This window comes from Carya illinoinensis, chromosome 1, assembly GCF_018687715.1.
Source record: "Carya illinoinensis cultivar Pawnee chromosome 1, C.illinoinensisPawnee_v1, whole genome shotgun sequence".
Lineage (NCBI taxonomy): Eukaryota > Viridiplantae > Streptophyta > Magnoliopsida > Fagales > Juglandaceae > Carya > Carya illinoinensis.
The window spans coordinates 20,462,501-20,477,433 of record NC_056752.1 but is presented as its reverse complement, the minus strand read 5'-3'; the positions used below and the strand labels follow the sequence as shown (position 1 = coordinate 20,477,433).

The following is a 14,933-nucleotide window of genomic DNA, read 5'->3' as shown; positions in this document are numbered from 1 at the left end:
CATGGGAAGTATCCAATTCCCATGAGCAATTAATAAATTGAATTGCCTTTTGCCACGAGTTCGTGAAGGCTCTTGTCACGGAATGCACCGTGAAGAAAAGTATCTATTTGCCACGAAGTAAAGTTTTCGTGGGATATAATACCTTTTTCGGCAACTTATATGCCACGAACTTCCCACGGGAGAAATTTGTGAGGACAGCATTTTTCCCACGAAATGCATAGTTTTGCCCACAACATACCTCTTTGGGAAAAAACGCTTTTTCTTGTAGTGAGAGTTAACGCTCCGACCCCTACGGGACCAAATTAAGCATTACATATCGTTTGCCTTCTGCGGTTTTGACAGATTGGCACTTGGCGTACAATATGTGTTGATACATACATTTCAAAATTAAATTACAATCTCTTGTTGGTCAATTATGCAACAGTCTTATATGTAAGAGCTTGTAGTAGCGACCGATCAAAATGTCGTTGCCGTGCGAGATTCTCGATCGAGAGGCCGGTCTCACTTATTCTAGTTGTTGATATGGTCATCATAAATGCATTAATTTGAGGAAGGTTGCATTGAAAGCTGTAATGGTAATACTGCTATGCTAATTTGTTTTCTTTGGTACTCTTTAGATATAAGCGGCTCACGCGCATAACCCGGTTAAACACAAGCAACTTGAAAAACTAATGGTTGAGATTTAGAGATATAAATAAATGAGTTTTGTTACGTATAAGCGGATTCGCGTACTAATCTACGTATCAATATTGCTGCTTTCATATTCAAAATTCAAATTGACACTATTTTTATTAAAATCTGAATTTTTTACCAATCATGTTAAATGAGTGATTGATGCGCAGAATTACTTATAACTAGATTTTTTCTAAATGAATATCTATAATCATAGAGTATGTAAATAAATATAAAATTATGATAAAAATTAATTTTTAATGATAATATCAATCTTTTTAAGAGGAATAACCGAGTTCAGATAACTTATAATTATATTTAACATTAGTGTATCTAAAATTAGGAAACTCAAACCAAGCTGTTTGCACAACCTTTCTATCCAAACTAAATTCCACGGTCAGGAGACATGCATTTCAATTCCTTGTTTGCCCTCAGAATTACAAAAATTAGAATCCTTAATTTCCTGTCAAAAAACATAGGGGATGAAAGAGAAACGCAAGAACTTCAAGAAACTGAATTGATTCAGCTGAGATTAACCATATCCATAAACACGTGCATTTACTATACCATGTACTCGCACGTGCAACTCAAGCGGAACACTCAGCCCATCCTTCCTCAGACTCAGGTCGTGCCTTCCTGACCCTCAGCGCACGTGCGACCTTCGCCTCGGCGGCCAGGATCACGTTAACCGGCACTCCGGACACCTCCTCCAGTCTCCTCAGTTTATGACACGTGTACAGTGACTTGTCCCCGCTAAATCTCAAGCCCAACCAAAGCGACGTCGCCATGCACACTCGGAAGGGAAAAGCTGTCAGCATGACCAAACAAAATCCCAAGGCTTCGGATGATGAGGGCACTACCAAATTACCATTCACCCCAAGCTTGCCGCACCAATTCAAGAAAATAGCCTCTGCCTTCACGTCCACACTCAACGACACCGCTCTCATCTTCTTCTTCTTCTTCGCCGACAAGGAGAATCTCGCCGGGACGTACGCATCCTCGTCAGACATCTCCGTGACAGAGCTTGAAATGCCCCGTTTCACGATCTCGTCTCCTACTGTCCGATGTTCGAGCGAAATCCTCTTCGGGCCAGCAGCGGAGGACTCAGTGCTCGAAACGGAAGACGAAAAGGAATCGGAATCGTCGGAAAATTCCACGGGAGAGCAAGCCTGACAAATCTGCCGGAGAGCCGGAGCTCCGGAACCTGAAATGGGGTCCCCGGCGAAGCCCTTGCAATTCAAACAGAGCGCTTGGCGAACATGACGAGCGACGAGGAAATTGGCCTGGTGAACTCTGGAGTCGCAGCGGGAGCAAAGAAATGCAGCGTCCGAGGCACAATACAGAGAAGCAACTTCAGTGCACAACTCGCAAAGTATAGATTTTCTCATGTTGGAAGACGGAGAGTACGTAGATATAACGAAAGGATAAAGTAAAGAGAGAAAGGGGAGTGAGGAAGACTAAGATCTAAGAATCAAGGGGGTTGAGGGAGGGAGCGAGAGATTAAAGAGGCGCAAAGAAAGGGGTGTGGAATGGTATATCGTATCTAACTGTGAAAAATGTGACGAAAAGAAAGAGAGGGGAGAGAAAGGCGGTGGGTGAGAAGCGAAACTAGTGGGTGTGAAAGGGGAATGAACTTTATTTTGCATGGCTGATATGATTACAGACCCTGAAATGTGGTTTCGAAAAATTAATTAATGGAGACTGAGGAAAGAGGCTTGGGATTTGGGAACTGACGGACAGGAAATTAAGAAAATAGGTTTTGTTTTTAGGGCACGTGGTTTTGCTTCTACTTACTATTCATAATTCATACATCTTGCCTTGTCCACCACAAAAACCTCGTTTCCTCAATAATTTTTGGTTTTCAGCTTTGGTCGGGCGTTGCCAACAAAATGAACGGAAATTTGCAGACTTGACGTGGCACGCATGTGTTGTTTCGATTTCAAGTGATCATCAGAATGCCATTTTGCAAGTATCAAAAGTTTTTAACTGCAATTCAACTTTCGTATATCTACTAATTAATTAATTAGTTGTTGCATGCAGTGGCAGAACAATAAGTCTTAACAGCAGGGTCAACTTTACAACGTATGATAAGTTATATAAAATAAAAAGATATAAATCTTAAATTTAAATAAACGTAACAATATATACAAATTAGGGTTTGAAACATAATTATTATATGTTTCACCTATTTTATTATATTATTTAATAAAATAATATTCATCCATTATTATTTTTTTAATTAATTCTAGGAGATAAAACTTCTCAAATATTTTTCAAATAGATTATCAAACTTATATGATTTTCTTATATTTATTTTATTCTTTATTACAACCCAATATTGTATAATAAAATGAAAAAATCTGGTTGTAAGAGATTCTGCGTACCAATACTCGCACCTATTTAACATGATTAGTTAGAAAGTCAAATTTTAATAAAAATAGTGTCAATTTAAATTTTGAATATGAAGGCAGGTATGTTATATATTGATACACAAATTCGTTTGTATGTAATAAGACTTTAGTAAAATACTTTGGTCTTTGGGATGTAAATTAATATTTTATTATTTCTCATATACTTGGTTTAAATTTTATTTTGGTGGAGTTACATCATAAAAAAATTGATAATATATAAAAATTATAAAAGATTTTTGAAGCTATAGAAAATTAAAAATTAAAGTTTTTTGTCTATAAAAAAATTTTAAAAAATCTTAGAAAATATATGGGAATTATAAATATATTGAGAGGGTAATTTTCTATATATATAATTATGAAAAAACCTTCAGAGATAGTTAGAATTTTAGGAGGGGCCATGCCCCAACTCTTAACGTGGTTCCGCTGCATGGAAATTTGTCATAAATATATATATTTATATAATATATACTGATCACTATTAAAAGTCTGGCTCGTACGAACTGATCCACAACCACTTCTCTAGTCTCTGCCAAGACTTGGAGCCGAGTCATCGACGACAGCGCCACAGACACGTGGCAAACTTTGACCACGTCCATGTCGATATGACCACGTGGCAAACTATATATAAACGTAGCCTTCCTTGAGTTTTTTTTTTTTTTTTGATAACATCATACTTTCATTCACCTTCAAGGGAAAGATAGAACAAGATTACAAAGAGGTCTAAAGACTAATTCATTTGAGCTCTCACCAAGCTCTAAAGATTCCCTAGCTAGGCCGTGAGCAAACTGGTTGCCACTCCTCCTAACAAAAGTCACCTTCCACTGGGACAAGTTGGACAGTACCATCCTATATAGTATCTAACAAAACCATGCCAACTCTATCCCACCTCTTAGAAAGGTGGTTGATCCCTACCACAATCTGGAGAGCATCTCCTTCTAGAATAACCGAGCTCAATCCCAGGTCCCTTGCCATGGAAGCTGCATGAAAAGCTCCTAAAGCTTCAGCCAACACAGGTTCAGCCAAGCAGGAAATAGAGAGCTTCTTAGTGGCCAAAGTGGAACCTTCATGGTCTCGGGCCACCAGACCTATTCCGACCCTGCCCTGTCCCACACTCACAGCAGCATCCCAATTTATTTTTACCCAACTAGATGGAGGAGGGGTCCATCTCGAGGGGTGAATAGAGGCCACTTGAGGTTTAACCTTCTTACTAGCTTGAGCTGACTTGAATTCTTCTAAGTACTGGGTTGCTTGCCTCAACAGAATGTTTGGGTGTAAGAAAGACCCTTCAAACGTTCCTTCTTAACCAAATGTTCCTAGCTATGACTGAAAACATGTCAAGTAAATCCCTTTTGCACTGTAGGATGAGTCGTTCATACAACTCTTTGAAGCTTGCTTCCCTCAAAGAGCTTTTTTGAAAAAAGATATGGCCTTGACTCCAAACATCCATGGCTGAGTTGCAATTCCATAGAGCATGGATGGTGGTTTCCTCTTCTCTGCATCTTCCTTGAGTTTACTCAGACCTTTCGTACCAAAATTTCCAAATTGGGAGATGTGATTAGGTACAAAGTATATGGACGGTTGTTAATGCCTTAATTTGCACGACATCAGAAGGGACAAAATGGTTATCTCCGCTCTATGACAATGATTCAAGTTTTGATACGATACTCTTCGCATTTATGCATAAAATAAATAATAAATAAGTGAATATAAGTAAATAAAGAGAAACACATGAATTTGCGTGATTAGTCCACAGATTATTTGGAAGCAAAATCTACTATAATAGGTGATTTTACAATCTCTCATAAACTCATATATCTTACAATATAATAGAAGAATTTAATCTAAGTGTAGAAAGGTTGTAGTGAGTCTGGGCGTATGCAGCTTCTGTGGAGAAAACTTGTCTCTAGAATTTGTGGATAGTCTCCGTCTTATATAGAGTTCTATTTCCTTCAAGTGATTAGATTCACTTGCCTTATAAACATTTTCCTTTTAGAAGTCCGAATCTCTTTCCTTTTAAGAGTCTGAGTCTCGTTTTGGCTTTATCTTTTAGTTTGATTTTCAATCTTATCCCGAGACTAAATTTTAGGTTGCTGATTTGACCCTTACAGATGCTCGTAATTCTTAGGGGTGATTGCTGGACAAGAAAGCCTTGAGAATATTTAAGTCAATAACCTGCAGAATAAATTTTGAGAATTAATCCTTGGTTTCCGTTTAGTCCCTAATTTTCTATTTGTTTCCTGGTTTTCTGTTCGTTTTGTGTTAAGCGGTGAAGAGCTTAGCTTGGAGAGATAGGCGGAAGATGCACTCAACTGTATTAGGTGTGAGCGCGGAGCTTGATTTTGAGTTTGTTTATTTGTATGGATGTTTGCCTGAGGGATTGTTTATTGTTGGCGAAGAGTGCATATTTTCATGGTTGGTTTCTTATGTGTATTTTTGTGACCCTTTTTATTTTTGTTGATAGTAGTAGATTTTCTGCCCCATGGTCTAAATTGTTGTTGGTGTTTGTGGTAGTATCCCGTGCTTAAGTGGTCAGGAAGCTCGTCAACTCCCTGGGTTTACATTAGGCGGTTATTGAGCCCATCAATTGGTTTCTGAAGGAAACTCGTGCACTGTAATTGTGGAGGTCGATGGCTCGTTCCCGTTGGTAACCCATTGGCAATGGTTGTGGCACAAGCATAAACACTCAGAATTTGCTAAAGACGATGGTGTGCTCGTATTGTTGTCCAGGTTAGAGAGGTCGAGTAATCCAGAGAGTTGCCTGCCTGTTAGTTGCCTGGGTGGTCAAGTAGTCCTTGACCTTCTTGCTTGTTAGCTCGTCACGAGGGAGGCCAGGCAGTCTGATAACTTGTCCCTCCTGTTGACACTCGATGAGGTGTGAGTCGTATCGGGCGATCCCTGACATTTTCCTTTTTCGTGGGCATCGTGAGTCTTTGGACTCGTCATTGGTGTTTAAAAGAGTAGCATGGTTTGTTGACCTCCACGCCTTTTTTTCAAGGTACCACAAGTCGTTTAGGCTCGTCATTGGTGTTGAAGCGTTGTGTGGTTAGTTGACCTTTGAGCCATTTTTTAGGGCACTGCGGGTTGTTTAGGCTCGTCATTGGTGTTTAAGGATTGCGATATGTTGATCTCCGCACCTTTTTTTCACGGCACCGTGAGTCGTTTAAGCTCGTCATTGATGTTTAAGGGTCACATGGTCTGTTGACCTCCATGTCCTTTTTTCATGGCATCACAAGTTGTTTAGGCTTATCATTGGTGTTTAAGGGTCACGTGATCTATTGACCTCTACACCCCTTTTTCATGGCACTGCAAGTTGTTTAGGCTCGTCATTGGTATTTAAGGGTCACGTGGTCAATTGACCTCCACGCCCTTTGTTTTTGGGCACTGTGAGTTTTTTAGGCTCATCATTATTGTATTGATGAATGCTTGACTACATTGTTGTTGCAGGAGGCTGAGTTTGACTACCCTGAGAAGTTTTCACCAAGAACCAAAAGATTAGTGTAATAGAAATTACAAGTTTAAGATCTGTAAACCTGACTCATTCTGCTACAGTGTGGTTAAGGCTGGTGGTACATGAACGATGCCTGTTGGCGGCAATGCTTTAGCATTGATGAAGGCCCTAGATGCTCGCAATACCAAATGGCCTATTTTGTTGAAGACAAATTAAGATGCTCGAGAGGGGCTTTGTAAGAAGTGTTCCAAGCTGCACAGGTGATTTCCAGCAAGTATATTCCAGAGCAATTTTGCTACTGCTTTCCATTTTTTCCGACTAAGATTCTTCTCTGTTGAATGATTTTTGCATGGAGAAATTGTCCATCCCTGAGTGCTTTTGTAGCAATAATCTTGCATGGTTGAGATTGTAGAACTTTTGCTCGTCGAGAGGCATTGGTCTTGTTGCTTGCTTAGAGCAGTTGGTCTAGTTACTCACCTAGAGGCGTTGGTCTTGTTGCTCACCTAGAGGACTTGGTATGGTTTGGTAGTAATGAAATTGTTTTCATTGCCCAAATGGTGCTGCCTATCATATACGTAGCTAATAGCCGGTAGATATCATCTGCACTTGTGTGGATCTGGAGAGGTGTTGCTCGCCATAGGGGTGACGAGATGTACTACAATTGAGGCTTGTTGTTGCATGTTGGAGGTGGTGAGGAGCTCTACAGTGGTTGAGTGTCGATGCGTTGGTGACAGAAACTGTGGTGAGGTTATTGTCGGCTAGGGGTGTTGTAAGCTTCTTGTCTGCTAGAAGAGTGGTGAGCTCGATGGGGGTGTCGCTGACTACCAAGGGCCACATTCCCTCAAGTGAGGTCGTTGCTCGCCATGTGGGTGGTGGGAACCATGGGAATGCCCCACCTTTTGGCGTTGTTTCTCTCCTATGGTTCGTCTGGTTGTCTAGCTGGGAGGCCAGATCGGGGCAGCACCACACATAGAGGTGGTGGGCAGCCCACTAGCCATGCACGGTGATCCTTGAAGGGGGTTGTGCAGGTGCGCTGGGCCACAAGTTGGAGGCATATATGGCAAGCTGTCATCCTTTGTAGTGGTTGGGACTTCAGTGGTAGAGGACCTCTTTGCCGACAACAGAGAATGCCGTCTACCCCTCTTAGCTCTCGATCTTTTGGTGGCTCCGCTCAATTCATGTCTTGGCTTTCGATAGCAGGGAAACGATGAGAAGCTCCCATTGGTGGCTTCGTCTGGTTGGTCAACTGGGAGGTTGGATCTAGGTGACGGGCAGTTCGTTGGCTGTGCATGGTGATTCTCACAGGGGGCCATGCTGGTGCACTAGACCATGCACATTACATATGTCACAAACGTACCCAATGTTGTGTTGATGGTTGCGAGGAGCTTTACAGCAGACTCGGTTTGTAGGCAAGAGCCACCATGGTGGCAACAAAGGATGCCAAAGATTCACATTGTGGTCGTGGATGGCTCCACAAGCTCACAGATGGGCTGGATGGCAAGCACTTTGTGGTGTTGGCGTCGGGTAGCTCTTGCAACAAGCTTCAATGATGGCAATAAGGGCTGACCATGGAGCAAAGCCTCCGTAGTCTGGAACCATCTTACCAGCTGCAGAAAGTGCCGACGGGTCAAGCCTTGGTAGGGAAAACTTATCTGGCTTTTGGGGACAAGCTCAATGGCTGAGGATTCATTCTTCTTCAAATTTCGATGTAAAAGATTAGTCGATCTTACAAACGGCGTCAAGTGTTAATACCTTGGTTTGCACAAAAAATTGGAAGGGAGGAAAAAGCCATCCTTGCCTCATGATGGTGATTTGGGCTTTAATACGATGCTCTTTGCATTCATCCATAAAATAAATAATAAATAAGTTTAATAAAAGTAAATAAAGAAAGACATGAATTTACGTGGTTCAGTATAATGCTTACGTTCAAGAGTTGTTTGGGGGCAAAATCCACTATAATGGGTGATTTTACAATTTCTCATGATCTCACATATCTCACTACAACAGAAACATTTTTTTGGGATGAAAAATTTCATCCCAAATTGTAGCTTTTTTGTCCCAAAAAATATTTTGGGACGAAAAAAATTCGTCTCAAGGTCGTCCCAACATCACTGTCCCAGAAGGTATTTTTGGACGAAAATCACCATTTCATCCCAGAAAATATATTTAGGGATGAATTTGAAATTGACCGTTCGATACCGTTCGAACGGTCTAGTTATTTGTCACGTTTCAATTTCATTCCTGAATGACGTTCGAATGAAATGAAATTGGTTGAACGGTTATGAAAACACGTTCAAACGATCCCAAATATTTTTAACGTTCGAATAGTACAAAATAGATTTACGTTCAAATGTTAAAAGAAGAGATCGAACGGTAAATGGATCGAACGGTGTTGAGTTATGTTCGAACGGTACGCAAATGAATTGCATTCGAACGTATTTTGACGAATCTGGTTTCGTTCAAACGTATATATCAATAATGTTCGAACGTTATATAGTCGTTTGAACGGAAACTATTTTATTAAAATTCAGTAATAATAAAAAACCAATTTGATATTAATAAGATTTGAAAAACATACATTAGAAACAATTTAATACTCACGAAAGTTTTATAATAAGTGCGAACTAATAAATAACCATGAGACTGACATTGTTCATACATAATTAGATAATGTCATAATCTATACGTAGAAAACAATCAATTGCTTGGAGGCCTGTACTGTTGCATAAGCTGCTGCATTTGGAGTTGCATTTCTCTCATGAACTGTTCTTATTGTTCTTCTTATTGTTTGAGGCGCGCCTCCATCTCTCCTTGTTTCACCAATTGAGCCTCTAACTCATGCTGCCTTGCAACCAATTCTTCGATTCTGCGATTCGAATTCTCTTGCGCTACAGAGGCCGCAGAAGCAGGCCCAGAAGAAGAGGAAGAGGGGGAAGGTTTGACACAGCAACCCAAACCCCTCAAATATCTTGAACGTTGACCCAGAACTTGTGTGAAAATTTCAACTTCATTTGTTATGGAGTTTTGATCTGACGCAGTTCAGCATGTATGTCAACCATTTTATCCTACACATAAGATAAATAGTTAATATCATCATAAATATTCTAATATATTTATTTAGAACAATTTATAATACTTACATAATTCTTACGGGCATTAGGATGACTCCACTCTCTATTACGATTAATATGTGATGCAGCATATAATTTTGTCAGATCATAATTGGCATCTGAATCTTGCTATAATAAATATTTGTTAAGATATAAAGTCATTAGGATTCATATATTCAGTTAACTATATACAAATAAAAAAAAGTAGCAATACCAATTTCTTAAAGAGGCGGTGGAAAGATCTTGAGCCTGCATGATGAGTAATCTTCAGTTTCGATCTATTTGTTTTGTTTATAAAACTTCACTCCTACATAGAAATTGAAAATATTAGAAAGCGAAATTAAAAATAGGATGACTAAAATAATTAATATAATTATACCTTATATGATGGATCCTTAAACAAGTCACAACGTTTTTTCCAATCAGAAGGTTTGGCATCTTGAAAAGGATGTTGGCGTGCATCTTCCATATTCTCGAACTTATTATAGTGCTCATGACACCTCGCCTTATATTTGGGGAATGCATTACTCATAAACTCTTCCACAGTCTTACGCTCCTCCATCCGACCAAAATTTAATTAAAAATCATTTTGTAAAAAAAAATTTAGACAAACATATTATCATTTATAATATTCTAACTTTAAGTAAATATTTACCAACTTACTATCTGTTTTTAACATTACCAAACAACGCTTCTTGATAAGCTCTTTAACATCTTGGGGGACGTTCTTCCATGAACTTGTTGCCAAAGGTGCATAAGTTCGTGTAAGAGCACCCACATGCGATGCAAGCCAAGCTGCTGGTTGTCCTTCACCTCCGGTATGTTCGTCAAGAATGTTAACCTTGATTTTACCCACCTTATGATATTTTTCCAACGTCACGCCTCTCGTAGTGCCTCGACCTTGACGAGATTGTACTGTGAAGTTATCATGATATATAACATTATAATCAATTTTCTATTATAATCTTAATTAATAACTTTTATGACTATTAGAATTTTACCTTGTTCTATAGAGTCAATCTCTAATGGTGAGTTTGAAGGAGAGCTAGGAACAGGTGGAGATGGGTTGCGAACTTCCTTTCTCTTCGGAGGCATAATTTCAAAAAACTGATACAATATTCATTAAGTAAAATAGTGCTTATCATCATGTAATGTGAAAACATAATTCGTCAATCACTATCTGTATCAGTATCATTTGACAATTCAGTCTCATCATCTGTAGATATTTCAGATGAATCAATATTTTGCTCAAGTGTCGCATCAACAATTTCAGCCTCAATATCTTCTCTATTCAATGGAATCATCTCATACTGGCTCAAATCCACAAATAAATTAAAAACGAGCTGACTCTCTTGGTATGCTTCTTGAGTAGAGACATCATCTTCTTTTTCATCTCGCCCTTCTGCCTGAGGGATAACATCATATATATTTCTTGGAGAATATTTTTGTACTACTCGCCATTGATTTCCTAACTTCGGGTCATCTAAGTAGAATACTTGAGATGCTTGAGAAGCTAAAGTAAATGGATCATCCTCATACCATTTTCTTGATGTATTAATACTCAAAAAATATTCATCATCACGGACTCCAGTTCGAGGATTGCTTAAATCCCACCAATCACACTTAAATAGATACACTGCAAGCTCCCCCAAATATTTCATTCCAACTATATCAACAATCACTCCATAGAAATCAATATTTTTTCCATCATGACTTCCCTCAACTAGGAAACCATTATTTTGTGTTTTCCTATAATGATCTCGATCTATTATGTGATACCTACTTTCTCGAGAAATGCATGCAGAATATCTTGTAGCACATCTCGATGGACCACGCGCTAATGCATATAGCTCATCTGATATATCATTTGGATTATTGGCATGCATTTGTACAACCTACATGTTAAGTAAAGCTTCTATTATATCAATAAAAAAACAATCAATATTTTCTGATGTATTGAATGAGTGTTGCATATGTAATATCATTACCCGTTGTTCAAACCATCTCGGGAACTCCTCTTCATATTTCTGGTCTATATCATTTACTCCTAGTTCCTTGAGCATGTTAATATGATCACTGAAATTGATTATTATCACATGTATTTTATATTCTTAGAATTTTGCGAAAGTAAATGAGCGAATATTAAATTAAGAAAAGAATAGTACTTACTTCAAGTAATTCTCTATCTCAGGGCAATTGTTCAGCACGTACCACTGAGCTTTCTCAAACTCTCTTCCACATAAGTCATAACCATGCACTGCACCAAGTGGACGTACTTGTTGGGAAAACACGGAAAACACATTTCGTTGTCTTGCTCTGTCAACGTCAAAGTTTCTTTCTGGCCGATTAAACCTAGTGTCAACTCCGTGGAAATATTTGGAACAGAATGTATGCCACTCATCATCAATATATGCTTCTGCAATTGATCCTTCTGGGCGAGCCTTGTTACCAACTGTTCGTTTCAACTTCCCAAGAAATCGTTCAATGGGATACATCCATCTATATTAAACTGGTCCTGCAAGTTGAGCCTCACGTGGTAAATGGACGGCTAGGTGAACCATGACATCGAAAAATGACGGTGGGTAAATACTTTATAGCTTACACAATATTATGGGAATTTCCCGTTCCATTTGATCCAAAGCTTCTACATTTAATGTCCGTGCACATAAGTCTTTGAAAAATAAACCCAACTCAGTCAAAGCCACGCGCACGTCTCTAGTCAAGTACCCACGGATACCAATAGGCAAGATACGTTGCAAAAGGACATGACAATCATGACTTTTTAACCCAGTTATTTTCCAGTCATTTGTTCGCACATGACCGGTGCAAAACTGCAAGTGCACAGTATCGTAGTTTTATAGTAAAGTAATAAGTAGAGTATCGTCCTCAGGGATTGGTACCTTACTCTTGCCAAATACCAAAATTTTACTAATCTCAATTTTATCTAGAGGAATTGCTAAGGTTTTTGTAGTTGCAAATAAACTTAGATCAACTCAAAGAGAAATAAGCAAAGAAAATAAAACTGATGTTTGAAGATCAAATTCAATAGGGAAGAAAACTTCTAGGAAATCGATTTCACCATAATTCTTCACTATGCTTTTCTCATCCAGCTAACTTAACTTAAACCTCTTTTGTCTATTAGCAAATCTCTAATTCATCTAAAAGCCTCTTTCGATAGTCAATTGGAAGTGATTCTAGTTTATCAATTCACACAAGAGTATGCAAATTAAATAATCAAGAACGCAATAAGACCAATGATTTAATTACTACACAGGTTCATACAAGTCTTTCGATCTCTATACTTACCTATGCTGAAATATCCAAGATCTACCCTATGATTCCCTCTTTCGATAGCAAATCACAAGATTAATAATCATCTAATCAATGGCCAGTTAATTAGAAGCATTAAACTCAGAATAAATCAGATAAACAAAGAGAGAATTGCATTAAATTAGCATGGACAAACAAGCATAGTTCGGAATTAGGTTACATCGTTTTCCTAGAAAGAAGAAAATTTAGCTCATACTAGAATTGGAATTCAACATAAACGAATTCACCATAATTGTTCTGAGAAGATGGGAAGAAGAAAATAAACACTGAAAAATCCTCCTTGCAGCCTCAACTGGTCGTCAAAAGCTCAAGAGAACGATTCAACGCCTTTCTCCCGTCCGTGCTCGTGTATGAATCCAACGTACGTGCAATAAATTGGAATTCCGTCTCCAAAACAAATGATTTGAATCCCTCTAGCTATGTTTTTCTCTCCCAAAGAGTGTTCTCCAGTCAAAAACCGCGGCTCTAGAGTGAAGAATGGCCTTTTATATGGTCCCACGGCGGAAAACCTAAAATCTGTCAAAATACGATGTTCGCTCGAGCGGGGTGTCGAGCGCGCGTCGAGCGTTCGACTCTGCCTGATTTCGCTCGAGCGTCCTATCGAGCGCACATCGAGCGTTCGACTCTGCCTGATTTCGCTCGAGCGGCCTATCGAGCGCGCGTCGAGCGTTCGACTCTGCCTGATTTCGCTCGAGCGTCCTATCGAGCGCACATCGAGCGTTCGACTCTGCCTGATTTCGCTCGAGCGGCCTATCGAGCACACATCGAGCGTTCGACTCTGCCTGATTTCGCTCGAGCGGCCAATGTCTCCGCTCGAGCGATCTTCGTTTTTCAGCAACCTGCTCGAGCTCCCTGTCGAGCAGCAGTCGAGCGTTTGAATCTGCCTGAATTCGCTCGAGCGGCCAAAAGCCTCCGCTCGAGCGAACTTGTAAAATCTGCAATATGAAATTTTGCAAGCCATCAAATACCCCCAAACTTACAACTTTGTTTGTCCTCAAACAAAAAGAAAAACAAATGATAGTTTAGGCAATATCAACTCGACCCCAAAGAGAAGTATCATCACTCACCAAGCTTTTATGAATTTAGATTTCATCTCTAGTATCTTACTCTTTTAACATCAAAGATAGCAAGAAAATCAATCAAAAATTTTGCAATTTGTCAAGCAAGAGTTAGGCGTTTACTTCAACCTAAAGCTAAGACCTTGAGTGGGTGTGTGATATAGTCAATTTAACCTCAAACCACCTGGAAACTCAGATAAAAGTAGAACAACCAAAATCAGAAGAATTCTCTTAAAACTTAACCCCATAAGTCCAATTTTCAGAAATCCTCTCCACTAATGTAGTCAACACCAAAATCAAAGATCAAAAGGTCTTTATTAAGGTTGTAATGATAGGCCACAGGGTGAGGGTTAAGAAAGAACTGGATATGGGAAATTAAATCAAACTGGGAAAATACTTAGTGAAAAGAACATTAAAAGAGAAACTCACATGATTCAAATCATAGCTCTTTCTTGGCAATATGCTCATACTTGTGGCATTATTATTGCTGTAATCACTGATGTAATACCAACACTTCCCTTAACAAAATTTGAGGTAATTCACTTTCCACTTGGCGACTTCTTTTTCTTTTCTTTTCTTTTCTTTTTCTTTTTCCTCTTTTTTTTTTTTTTTTTTTTTTTTTTTTTTTTTTTTTTTTCAATCACTTCCTTTCTTCTTCTTCTTTTTCTTTGATCAAATAGAGCAAACATAATACGTTTCATCATGTAACCAATTTTCTCTTTTAAATGTAACTCTCCACCAAAGTATTTTCTCAAACTATCAACGGTAGATTCATTGTTTTTCAGGCTTAGAGCGGGCATGGTTTATGTAGTTTAAAGAATCAATAAAGGCTCATGAAGGCTCAAGGGGGTTGACTATGGAAACACACCATGTAATGATGGCATGACATTTAGGACGGCTGGGA

General features: G+C 39.0%; 1 protein-coding gene across 1 annotated transcript; it reads right to left on the bottom strand.

Moving 5' to 3' along the window:
- Positions 1 to 1,044: 1,044 nt before the first annotated feature.
- LOC122302095 (B-box zinc finger protein 32) lies at positions 1,045 to 2,405 on the bottom strand. The gene has a single exon (XM_043113330.1). The coding sequence runs from the start codon at positions 2,058 to 2,060 to the stop codon at positions 1,260 to 1,262; it is 801 nt and encodes a 266-aa protein (XP_042969264.1). The 5' UTR covers positions 2,061 to 2,405; the 3' UTR covers positions 1,045 to 1,259.
- Between the last annotated feature and the right edge of the window lie 12,528 nt (positions 2,406 to 14,933).